The 13,000-nt window shown below is 47.5% G+C and overlaps 1 protein-coding gene across 1 annotated transcript; it reads right to left on the minus strand.

The window, feature by feature from the left end:
- Positions 1-513: 513 nt before the first annotated feature.
- Positions 514-12,369, minus strand: DRD3 (dopamine receptor D3). The gene is made up of 6 exons (XM_009948164.2): positions 12,088-12,369; positions 5,487-5,599; positions 4,140-4,282; positions 2,812-3,008; positions 1,575-1,920; positions 514-710 (listed from the first exon to the last, which is right to left on the minus strand). Exons 1-6 carry the CDS (start codon positions 12,367-12,369, stop codon positions 514-516), a joined length of 1,278 nt encoding a protein of 425 aa, XP_009946466.1.
- Between the last annotated feature and the right edge of the window lie 631 nt (positions 12,370-13,000).

The following is a 13,000-nucleotide window of genomic DNA, read 5'->3' on the forward strand; positions in this document are numbered from 1 at the left end:
TGAGGCTCCAGCAGTGGGAGGGCAAATGCATTCCCAGCACATAGGCAGGGGTGATGAGAGATGCGGTCCGTTTGGGTCCCATGTACTCTGCCAGCCTGGCAGCTCCCAGGAGCTGCGTGCTGCGGGGACTGATCTTCCACCGCACGCCCGGGTCTGCCTCTCAGCGCCGCTGTGCCCAGCGCTGAGGGACTCACTGGTTTGCCTCTGTGTCTTCTCCTCCTCCCTCCCCAGAAGTGGGAAGCGCTTGTACTTTCTTAAGCAGGAGCGTTGAGGCTCAGTGTGGGAAGCCAGCCGTGCAGGTGGGGCGGGTTCCTGCCCTTCGCTCTGGTGCAGAGGGTGCCCGGCTGTTGGCAAAGACCACGTCACGCTGACCACCACCGCTCACAGCCGAGGGGAGCAGCATCACTCCCCACAGCGTGTAAAGCAGAGAAAGGGAAGGGCCCCGTTCCTTGTCCCCAGCCCAGGAGTCTGTGGGCAAACTGCAGCCCACACAGCCCGGTGCTGGCCCCGTGGTCAGCAGCAGAGGATCTTGAGGAAGGCTTTGCGGAAGTCGGTGTTGAAGGTTGTGTAGATGATGGGGTTGAGGGCGCTGTTCACGTAGCCAAGCCAGGTGCTGGCACTGTAAAGCCTTGGGGGCACACGACAGGACGGGCAGTGGGCGTTGAGGATGTGAATCAAGAAGAAGGGCAGCCAGCAGATGATGAATGTCCCTGGGTTTAGAGAGAGGGAGAAAACAATCCATGACTTTAGAGAAGCAACTGCTTGGAATGGGGCCTGCAGCTGCGCCCTCTCCCTCCATCCTCTCACTATTTCTGTGCACGTGTCTGCTTTTGGTAAACACTGAAGGTGATGTTTACTCCTGGTACAGAGGGACTTGGCAAAAGATCAGGCTCCTTGGAGCCGGTTATGTGAATGGATGGATGGGGCTTCAGAAGTGGCCTGGTGACAGACAAAAGCAAGTGGCCACAACTTAGAGAGAAAGACTTCTGCCTTAGCTGCTTTAATCGGTTACAATGAGGGCTGCATTATTTCCCTACGACTACTGAGTTAATGAGGTGAAGCAGTAGCTCTGGTGACCATGGCAGGTGACTGGGGCACCAGTGTCCTGGCTTCTCTATCCAGCTCCTCTGTTGCTTCTTGCCTCAGGTTCCCCTTCTGTAATTGGTCCTAAGAGCTGCTGCATGTATGGAACCTTAGGATTGCTCCAGCTTTGTAGTAGTAGTAATAATAGTAGTAATAAAAATAATAATAATAATAGGAAAAGGGAAAGAAAGGTGTTGGCTGTTGCTACCTCTAGCAGGGTTTGTTGGCCACTGACTTAAAACAAAAGGGTAACAAAACATAGCAAATAAAACACTAAAATACTTGGCTCTCAACATTTGAGAGTATTACCGTAGATCCCTAAATGTCCCACTGTTGTTGTCTCTCCTGAGTTTGTGGAGCAGTGACAGCTGAAGTCTGAGCCTTGCTTGCATTTTTTTTTAATCTCAATACTGTATTAGGAGATTCCTTGCTCTTGAAAGTCCCAAACCATCACCCCTTGTACCCCACGAGACAGAATGTCTCTCACTCACCCAGGACAATAGCTAGCATCTGTGTAGCCTTCCTCTCCCGAAGCTGGATCAGCCGGGGCTGCTGGTGCGCTAGCTTCAAAGAGCTGATGGTTTTGCCATCACTGAGCCTCCGTACCTCCAGTCCTGGCTTCATACTCTTTCTCCTCTCTTCCAGCCTGCTGTGTTGTGTAGTCCCCGGTGCCTTAGTAAGGGATGTCTCGTGGCAGAAGCTGCGGTACCGCTGCAGGCTGAAGACAGTCAGCAACTTCCTTTTGGTAGACATCTCCTGGCCTGAGCATGTGAGTGGGAGACAGGGGGAAAAGGTGCCTTGGCATCTGTTCGGCAAAGCTTTTCTCTCCATACGTTCCTGCAAAAAAGGGTGCCACAGAGGAACTGGGAACCATCCAAACTGTTCATCAGGTCAACGGATGATGAGAAAAGTTGTAGGAGTCATCCTTAGCCCCACTTGCTTCTTGGGTTTGCATCATATCCTCTGGATTGACCTTGGCTTATCAGAGGGGTGAACCAGCACTGGACAACTCTCTGCCTCCATCCCACCAAGGAGAAGCATGAGTACAAGAAGAGCTGAAACACCTGCTCTGCTAATGTTTCACTTGTATTTTTGCATTGGACCTGCTTCCCTCAACATCCCCACCCTTTTTTAATGTAGCTTCACTGTGAGAAAATGGGTGGAACAAGAGGATATGCATGACCAGGCAATCCCTTTCAAACCACTGTGCTGGTTCCCATGGTTGCATATATTTCATCTAGAAAGGTCAGTGGAACAAATGCTCCGTGCACCATGAGCATTTTGACCTCTTAAGTCTGTGAGATGAAGAGGCTTTGGGTTTTTTAATAATGTAAGTTAAAGCCTGTGAAGCCCTGAGGACAAAGCTTTGTAGAGCAAAAATCAGTAAATGAAGAAATTAAAATCAATAAATGAAGAAATTAGCCAGACTTCTGTGTGGCTGAGAAAGCCCTGCTCTGAAGCAATATTGAAGTAGGCTGTGCTCTCTTCTAGTTGCCTGGTTCTAGACAGCAGAGATACACAGGGAGTACCTTCTTTCCAGAGGGCTGAAAAGGATTTAACTGGAGCTTCTGCATCTCAGATGTCATGGCGTATGTGTGAGGGATGGGATGAAAACATGCCATGTCCCTTCTTTATGCTTTACGTTCTGTGCTTTGACCCTTTGAGGAGAAGAGATGATGCATGCCCTGTCCTTTTTGACAGCTCCTACTGCATTCCTGTGGGTCTTACTTTGTGTGCATAACACGGTTTGGTGCTGGCGCTGTGGCTGCCCTGCCGGGTGAGGGTTCGCTTCTTTTGTCTTTGTCTTAGCACGAGGTAAATCCGGACATAGAGCAGCAGGGTCACCATGAAGGGGAGGTAGAAGGACACCAGAGAGGAGTAGATGATGAAACTAGGATTGGATATGGAACAAATACTGGGATCCGCTGGGGAGGGAAGAGAGAGAGAGAGAGGAGCGGCTGAGCTGCTTTGGTTTAGTAAAATGAGGCTCTGGTGCACAGGCAAAGCAAGTCGAAAGGTGGCTGGGGGACAAAGGCATTCTAAGGACTACAAGTATCTCCTGTCTGTGTTGTTGAAAATTATACTGTGGCCTATCCACTTACTTAACTGATGCTTGAAATGGACTCTACCTAGGGTCATCTAGCATGAACCAGTATGCATCTGCTTGCTTTTCTGGCCACAGCTCTGCCCTTTTCTCTCATGTCTATTCCCATCCTTTCTCAGACAACTCTTTCTCCTTTCATCATTCCACTGACAGCCTCTGAGCTGTCTAGATGCAGAGGTGTGCCTTCACCATCATGTGTTTGGACCAGGCAGTGGGGGACAGCAGTGCTTCTCACCCCGTCCCCTTCTCACCTCAAGCACTGCATAGAGGCTGGATGGGGAGCAGAAGACTACTGCCTGTGGCTCAGAGGGGAGGAAGGCTCCCCAGGCCCTCTGCCTGCTGGGAGAATGGGCTGCCCTAGATGAGGGGAAGGAGAAAGACCAACCTGCTTCCAAGGAGGAGGCTAAATTGTTTGCTCTCCTCAAGGGATTAGGGGAGGAAGCAGACAGCCAGTTGGATGGGAAGGAGGTTTCTCACAAGCAGTGCCGATATGCAATCCTCGCTGTTTAGAAATGTGTCCTGTATCAGATTTAAAACTGTGTGTCTGGACCTGTTGATATCAGCAAGATGCAGTAAATCTGATGTGTGTGTGTGTGTGTGTGTTGGACATGCTGCACTTCTGGAGATTTTCTCTGTGTACGTGGAGTGATTGTTTGGAGGGATCTGTAGACCTCGACAATTTGATGGACATTGATTTAACAGTGAAGCAGGCAGGTCTGTCCTCAGCGCGATAGTCAGTGTTTGCCTGAGAAAATGACAAGTTTATAGACAAAAGCACATCTGCTTTCCAGCACTGGAGATTCTTCTCACCCTTCATAGTGTACTTTCCCGTTCCCTAAAATTTCCTGTAACTTGGAAAGTCTGCAGGACTCACATTAAATGACTTGGCCATACACAGGGCAGCTCCATTTCTAACCCCTCCCTGCATGCTATCATTCAGGACATCACCTACCTGTAGTATTGAAGCCAAAGAGGAGAGGGCACGACACTGCGAACGCCAGCATCCAGACTATCACGATCATAAGAGAGACCCTCCTGCAGGAGCTCTGCCCAGTGCTGTACTGGTACTGAACTGGTTTCACCACTGCAGTGTATCTGCAGATCAAACCAGCTCCAGAAAGAGGAGAGGTAAGAATGCAGGGAGGAAAAGGACGAAGTTTTAAAAGAAGAAATGAAAGCCACGTAGGGAACATGATGGTGAATGTGGTGAAGAAATGGGAGAGGAAAGGAGAGAAGATCAGATGATGGGATCAGCAATTTGTAGAAAAGGTAAGCAGGGCATTGAGGGGAGGAACAGAGGAAATCAGAGTTAGTTGGCAGCACTGCAGAGAAACACCCTGCAGAACTGCTGGCATTGGGAAGCTACAAGGTTTGGGATACCGGATGGACCTAGAAAACCCCAGGAAGCCCCCACCCCTCAAGCCCTTAAGATTATATGTGCACTGCTAGGAAAGAGCAGTCTCTGGAGCAACCACAGCCTGTTACACTCTGTGCCTCAGCTGCCCGCTCCGGTGTCAGCCTCTCTGAGAGCTAGGGGATTGCCCACAGGCAGGTGTCCGGGATCTCTGTCTGCTGGGGTGCCCCAGGGGATGCAGCTCAGCAAGGCTAGGATTTGGAAGGCGCAGGAGTCTCATCTTCAGGATAGCCCAGGGCCTGTTCCTTGCAGGCAGAGCCAGAATGAAACAGGGATAAAGACTCCTACAGAGGAACACCAGACCAACACAGCGTTGCGAGCTGCTTCGTACGATTACCCTTGAACCACATATTACAAAGGTACAGCATGCAGTGCTTTTTCCTTCTCCTACTCCTCGGTCCTAACAGCACCATGCATGCCGAGGTCTTGGCTCCCAGCCTTCAGTGTTGCTTAAAATAGGCTCTTTTTAAGACGCAGAAAAACAGGGCAAGGCTGAAGATTGCACAGCAATAAACTTCACCCCTCCCTATGTGTATGGCACGATTTTGTTTATTAAAACTTCATGAGTGAGGTCTCCAGAAGGAGAAACCCTCTTTGAGAATTAGATGACCACTTCTGGTCCCAGCCTTCAAAAAGCATGAAGATGTGTTTGACTGCCACTGGAGAGGTTTTATTGCTTGTGCCTCTCTGCCCTTAAGCGCAGACATCTTCTAGTACACAGTAGGCAGAGCCATACTAATAGCAGTAGTGGCAGTGATAGACTTGCAGTGTTCCTGAAGACACCAATGTTGCCTGTGCAAACCCCACTTCCTTGTCCCTGCCACATTGGGGTACGGGGCCGACCGCCATCTCCAGACTATCCCCCTGGATGCTGTTGGCTCTCACCTGTCAATGCTGATAGCGCAGAGGTTTAAAATGCTGGCCGTGCACATCATTACATCCATGGTGACGAAGATATCACAGCAGATGCGGCTGAAAGTCCAGACTCCTCCGGTCACCTACACCAGCAACCACAAAACTGTCAGCCTTGTTCTGCACCTAGTCCTGATAAGTTATGTATAAGGAGGTGCATTCCTCCAAGTATCTCAACAGCTAGATGAGTTCATGACCGCTATGGCATGCAGAGGGAAAATGAGGCAGCAATGTAGTGTGCAAGATGACACAGTGGTAGGTCATGGTGTAGGACCCACACCTCCATTTCAGTCCTTTACTTACTCTTACAGAGAGAGGCAGGGTGAAGAAATAGACAGCAGCTATCCCTTCTCTTAAGGCCTAGCATGATAAATTGATTTAAATTTGATTTCACTGTATATAACCTTTGATTAAGGATTATCTGGGAAAATCTAAGGGCTGAAAGTGTTTCTCAGCTTAGCTGCTGGAGTTCTCTTTCAGGCAGTGAGCTGGAAAAGTGCTGCAAATTTTATGCATTTATGTATGAAGAAGAGACCTGAGACCCAAGGTTTCTCTAAAACCTTATTTGGATTCTTATCTCAGTTACAGATTTTGATTGTTAGGTGAGAGTGAGAACTCACAAGCTATTTGGATAAAGGGTTTTGGTTTGCTACCATGTCGAGCTTTTGTTCTGGTCGTTTTGAATTTTTAATCTAAAGTGTGTAATCATGAAAGCTTAGCTGTGGCCAGTCTTCGTGATGGAGAAGTGTATTTTTTGGCCCAGCCATCAAGTTCTCGACAATGACCTTTTTGGTTGATGACAATACGCTCCAAGCACCATGTGGCACTGCTGTCCTCGGGGCTGGAATGATAGCCTGGCTCCAAGCGAGGTGGTCTGGCTCAGCATCCACTCCTTGTAGGGGATGAACAAGGAGGCAGCCTGCCCTCCAACAGATAAGCTCATTGGATGAGTACAGCAAACAAATCTAATGCTGCGCTGGTTGGAGAAGGGGGGTAGAAGAGAAAGAGGGAGGAAAGTCCTTGCTTGGAGAGTCTGGATTTTAGCCTTCAACCCCATAGATCCTGCTGGATCCTGGAAAGCTACCAGGAACTGGCACTAGTTCCTTGTCTCTCTGCTTACATTTAGACACCATCTGGAGTACTGCATCTGGTTTTGGGGCCCCAGTACAGGAGAAACACAGATAAATGGGAGTGAGTCCAGTGGAGGACCACCAAGACAGTCCCTGGAGGCTGGAGCACTCATCCTGTGAGGAGCAGCTAAGGGAACAGTGGAGCCAGTTCCTTGGTGAGTCTGTGCAGGCTCCATCCTTGGAGGTTTTCAAAACCCATTCAAAAATACCCACCCCAGATCAGGCTGGAGAGGGTGCCACAAGTAAGCTTGGCTTCTCAGGCAGTGAGTCAACCTTGCAGCAATGTTGATGCCTAGGAAGGACGTGGCTCCCTGCAGAGAAGCACTTGTATAAATACAGAATTGACTCTCTGTGAGTTGTTTTCAGAGCTGTTTAAGAAATAACCCTGAGAAATTTAAATGGTTTTGATTGTGCTAGCATTCCTGCACATGGGCACAGAAACTCACTGAGGTGAGCTGTGTCTTTAGGCTGTTCTCTGCTGGACCCAGCTGCCACGAGTCAGAAGTCAGGTACCGAGCGAGGCAGTCTTCCATTAGAACCCCTGACTCTGAGTGAATGCAGGGGAGAGAAATGGGAATTGGCTTGCAAAATGCAGGAGGGAACTGTGCTTTCATCTTCAGTTCTCTGATACTTGTGGGGCTCCTTTGTTTTCTTTTTAAAAAAGCAAGCAAAGGAAAACCCAACAAACAAACCAAACCCTTAGAGATTTCTGCACAATTAGGTGGACTACAGGATGTGCAAACCGAAGGCTGTTCCTCTGAAATTAGGGACCTTAATAGGTAGGTTCGGTTTTCAAAGAAATCCTACTCTGTTTTTGCTTTAGTAGCAGATTTTGAGACTTGCTTGACCACCTCAAAATATTAAAAAAAAGTTATAATTGTTGGAAACCTTTGTAGTGGGACCCAATAAGGTGTGTTTATGTAGTGTGAGGCAAAATACAATGCTGTGTCTGTGTGATCTGTGGAGTCTGAAGCATATTTCACCAGGAGCTGGTGCCAGGTGTTCGCATGAAAGCCAGCAGCTGCTTGCCCAGCAGATGTGCAAGCACTTAACTGAGGGAGTTTCCAAGGTCCCGAGCACATTCAAACATTAAGCCCAAGAATGTGAACCATTAAAACTGAAGAAGGTGGTGGTGGGAATGGCTCTGAAGTGAACCCTCTCAGCATGATGCATTCAGATCACATCACCTGCATACTAAGCTCTAGCTTGTATTAACAGGATGCTTGACGGATCAAAACATTTGGGCTTAAAACCTATCCTCACTTCCACCACCAGCCACCACTTCTAAAATGGGGAGTAGCTCTGCTGAAGTCAGTGAAGTAGTTAATATTCACCTGGAGGGTATGCAAACCCAGAATTTATTCCAGAATTTAACAACGAAGAGGAGCCTGTTTTATTACAAGCCATGTTCATAATTTAAAAAATTCTATTTCTGCTTTTCCTTTTATTGCTCTGTTCCACTCATCTTTGCTGCAGCAGCTAGAACTCGCTAGCGTGCATTTCTGGTTTTCATGTGCTTGCAAGGTACATGTTCTTTATCCCTCTGGTGCCTTTTGTCCAGGAATCTAAAAGCATATCACAGGTATTAATTGAATGAATCCTCACAGCTGCCTGGGTGAGGTGGATGGTCAAATATTATTCTCTCACAGCTGATGAAAGCAAACCACAGGGAGATGAGCTGATACAATCTCTCATTACCACTCAGTGCGTGTGTGGCAGATGTGGGAATAGAGTCCAGGATGAAATCCTGGCTTTGCTGAAGACAAGGCTACAGCTCCCTATAGACTATTCAGGTCATGTTCTCACCTCATCTTTCTCGATGGCCAGTCTGCTTTATCCACAAAAATGTGGTATTATTGTTTTTAACTTTCCAACCCTACAGGAAGTCTTCCAGTTTAAAAAAAAACCCCATACTGTGCATTCATAAACTTACGCAAATCCATCACTCTCCTGAATCCTTAAAAATAAACAGAAGAATCTCTGTAAATCAGATAAGTATAATGATGCCATATTGAGGTGTACATGAATGGAAAAGTATGAACATGAAGTCGCGTCAGGCAATGACAGGCATGTAAGTAACGGTGCATCCAAGCATGCTCACTTAAGCGTTTTGTGTTTAAAAGAGCATTCTTCTTAGGGGTGCTGTTAGCTCCCTGCAGCTGTGAAATGGCTGCTTATGTTTTTGCATGGCAGGATTAATGAAGAGCATGCACACGGTCAGGCCTGTTGACAAGTGCCAAACTGCTGAGCTGCAGTAACTCAACCGTGTGCCCTCCCTTTGATGGTAGTCTGGCAACCTCCTTGAACTCAAAGAGCAGTGGTAGGTCTCGCTGAGAGCGCCGCAGAAGAGGAGACAGCGTCACTCTCACATGCCCTGAACAGAGCTGCAGACTGGCAATCATCTTCTGAAGCTCTTTTCCCCTTGGAGGTAGAACTGGATGTTGTGAGAAGACTGAGAATGATGCTCCAGGCCATGCTGCTACACGTCCTCCTCCATTTATACAATGACTATAAGGCATTGTGGTATCTCATGCCATCAAACTCCAGTGGGTAGGGTACTCTAATGCCACTGTCTTAGAAACCTTGGTGAGCTTCTGCAGTCATGCCAGCCACAGCATCAGAGGTCAGTAAAGAACTGAGGTAGCAGTACTGGTATATTAGACTTACCCATTGACCCCAGAAGATTGCTAGACACAGTGCTGAAATAGCATTTTTATGCCAGAAACTTCATTAGATGGAGGTGAGGATTTTGAGGTTATAAAACGTTCCTATTGTTGCTCTGTCTCAGCCTTCCCAAAAGACTTCTCAGAAAGAGCCAGTTCTGGTGTGCATGACTGATAAAAAGACAAATTTCATGGAGAAGGTCCAGGCCACAGATGGCGCTAAAAATTGAGTGTAAAGGACAAAGTTCACAAGTGACATTTAAATCTGAGGTATTCATCCACCTTTGACTTCTCCATAAATAATGGCCAGGTCTCAGATGTCTGGTTTGGCAAATGTTCAGTAGATGAATAGGAATTTGTACAGGGTTTTGGGGGCTGAATGATTTCTTGGCAATTTCCAGGCCCACAGTGTACTGCCATTTCTGCTTCATTGGTAGCATCGCTGATCCATAAACAGCAGCAAATATCTAACCAACTTCAGGGCTTTTTGGACTGTTTTTTAGATCTTAGTCTTTCTGGAGTCCTACAGCCTAGTTCTCTAGGAAATACTGCTCAATGCTAGGACTGGTAGTTTGGGCTTGGGATGTGTGGGGGTTCTTCTGTCTGTTGTTTGGGCGACTCTTGGCTCAGCTACTTTGATTATCCAAGGTCCACACAGATGGAAATGAATCTTGAATGGGTCTACAAACACAACTAGGGAACAGATCTACTGTTGTGCTCACAAATCGCGACCACAGTACTGCATGGGGGCAGAGCCTGCTTCGCAGATGTGCCTCAGTCCTACCCTGTCCACACCGAGAGCCAGTGCTAAGTCTTTTCTAATGCAAAGCATATTGTGATTTAATTAAACATTGGAATATGCTTGAGGTGATGGACTATTCCAGTCTGAAATAAAATTCAACTTTTAATAATATTTTTCTGTTGCAATCAAATTGCAGAGTCTAATTCTGTCTTGCTGGGATGCCTTTCGCCCACCCCTCAACTTATTCCTTGCTTTTTAATCACTCGATGTCACACAACTGAGCTGTACACGTCCTGCAGGCCAGCTCCAGGACCGCTCCACACGCTGTTGTTACTGACTTCATTAGGAACATGGTTGGACAGGGCTCTGAGCAACCCGATCTAGCTGAAAATGTCCCTGCTCACTGCCAGGGGGGGGTTGCACTAGATGACCATTAAAGATTTCTTCCAACCCAAACTATTCTGTGATCACACATCCCATCATGGTGATCACAGCAATGCTATACATAAATAATTAAACATCAAAGCCCTTATTAATAATGCTTGTACACAGAGCAAACCCTTAATTTCTCTCAATTGTAGCCTTGCTGAGACTGCAGTGGGCACAGTTTGGGAGAGAGCAGCTTGGATTAACACAAGGGGAGTGCCTAGGCTGAGTGCCAAAGTTTAGGGCTGTGTTGCCTATTTAACATACTCCAGTGGCAGAGGAGGGCTGTAGGCCACTGCCAGTCCCCTGCTACTTGATCAAATCTCCTTGTATGCACATAGTAGGTCTGACATTTGCTAGTGGTGTCCTGTCTTGTCCTACTTTCTGTTCACGCAATGCGCAGTCCATGTGCACAGGTCAAAATCCCTCTCTGCTTCTGCTTTGTTTTGTGGGAAAGAGGTCAGCCAAAGGTGGGCAGCTGCCAACAGAATATTTACTCTACCCTTCAGCCTGATCCTGGCTTGCCCCTCACAGAAAGAGCATGAGGCTTCAGCAAGATCATGGCTCAGAGGCTTATCCTGTCTCTGTTAGCATGAGTACTAGGGCTCAGCCAAAAGCTTATGGCTGATAGATGTTCACTCTAATTTTTCTAGACTTACCAATTTTTGTGAACAAGTGTAAAAACACGGAAAAGAACAGATAAAATATCAGCTGTAGCATACCTTTATATATTTACTTTAGTAAAAATATTTGCCCCACAGTGGTTTGAGTAATTCAGGATTTTGCCGCAGTGCGGGGGGATTTGGTTTCCATCTTTGCTGCCCTCTCTTAGGTGGTGTTGTCCATACTGTGCACAGGCATGCCAGTACATTTTCACACCGGACGATGTGCAAAGATCAGGGAAATGGAGAATAAGACCCCAAGGGCTTGATAAGTCTTTTGAAGTTATTGTGAAAATGCTCTCATGACTTAAAGAGATTTTAGAGCATGTTCTTCAGCTTCATCTCTTTGTCAGCCTGCTTGGGGACTATTGCTCGGAGCTGACCTAATGTCATGGATATTAAGGCTCTTAAACTCTGCAGAAGATGTGGATTTGATTGCTCTCACTTGTTTTCTGGCCAGCAGGAGTAGGGAATGATCTGGGCTCTAAGATGAGCTCCTGTAAGGTATTTCCACCGTATTGCCTTCCCTGCCATTCCTGAATCATCATGGTGCTCACTGGCAACCCTTCTGGCTGATGGAGTCAGCTTCAAGGATGCTCAAATGAAAGTGGTATTAGGACATCAGAACACACAAGCTACATTACTGGCTGTAGCCCAGCTGCTATTCAAGCTCAAAGAGGCTGTGCTCTGCCAGGAAGAGCAAGGCTCAACGGTATCTGATGATGGGTGGGACTGTGGTGCATTTGTCCGGCATGTGTCCAGCATAAGAGGGCCACCTGTGTGACAGTGTGGGCTGCCACCCACCTCACAAGTGCTCCAAAGATAGCTGGGGGGCTAAAATGTGAATGGACTTTATTTGTACCAGAACTGGCCTATCCTGAGAGTGTGCACTAATGCTGGTGAACCTGTATTGTGGCTAAATTCTGCTAATCTTTCCTAAGATGTACTCACCTCCAGGTACACCATCCATGGCATCACCAAAGTAGCCACCAGCAAGTCCGCCACCGCCAGGCTCACCACAAGGTAGTTCGTTGTGGTTTGCAAGGTGCGTTCCCTCAGCACGGCTAAGCAGACTAGCACATTCCCAAAGATGATGGCCAAAATCAAGATGCAGTAGCAGAGAGCATAGTAGGTATGTGAGTGTGGCAGGTTAGGCTCTGTAGTGTTGTCTGCCCTACAGGGAATGGGGTCGGTGGTGTTAGGATGACTGCTGGTTCTTGTGAAGAGGGCCATGGGGATGCTGCTGCAAAGAGAAAGAGATGACTGAAATCAGAGCCCTGTAATAATTATGGAGAACAGTACTTTTTGTGGACAGTGTGTGATTTTCATACTTCCTTTGTGAATGCTACTTCAAGCCAATTACAGGTGTCTTTTTTTTCTGCTCCTACATAGGCAGAGCTTTGCTTAAAGTCTTGCTTGGCGTGTTTTGCTTTTCATTGAATCTAAGCCAAGAGAAGAATGCAAGATTTCACCTCCTGTGTGCATCTGAAAGGTGCATCTTATCAACCAACACAGCTGTACGGAAAGTGGCAATGGTTTTAAGATGCACCAAAGTCACACCGCAGTACAAGTCAGCTGGGCAAGAGCGCACTCTGAAAGACAACAGTTTGTAGTCCTGAGGAAGACCCGACACAGTTACCCAAAGTAGAGCTTGGCCAGAAGCTCGGACCTAGTATCTTTTCTTCCGGGAAGTACCCTCCCCCTTCCCTCGTCAAAAAAATCTCTTCAAGAACTTCATGCACTCAAGTGCTTGGCTGCCTGGCAGAGAGACCGCACCTGCAATGCTCAAGTAGCCTCATGAACCCTGGCCGCCTGGCAGCAGGCACCACCTACTGAATTACTCTTTTCCTGCAGTGTGTTTCTG

The sequence above is a fragment of the Leptosomus discolor genome, chromosome 1 (assembly GCF_034619465.1).
Source record: "Leptosomus discolor isolate bLepDis1 chromosome 1, bLepDis1.hap2, whole genome shotgun sequence".
NCBI lineage: Eukaryota > Metazoa > Chordata > Aves > Leptosomiformes > Leptosomidae > Leptosomus > Leptosomus discolor.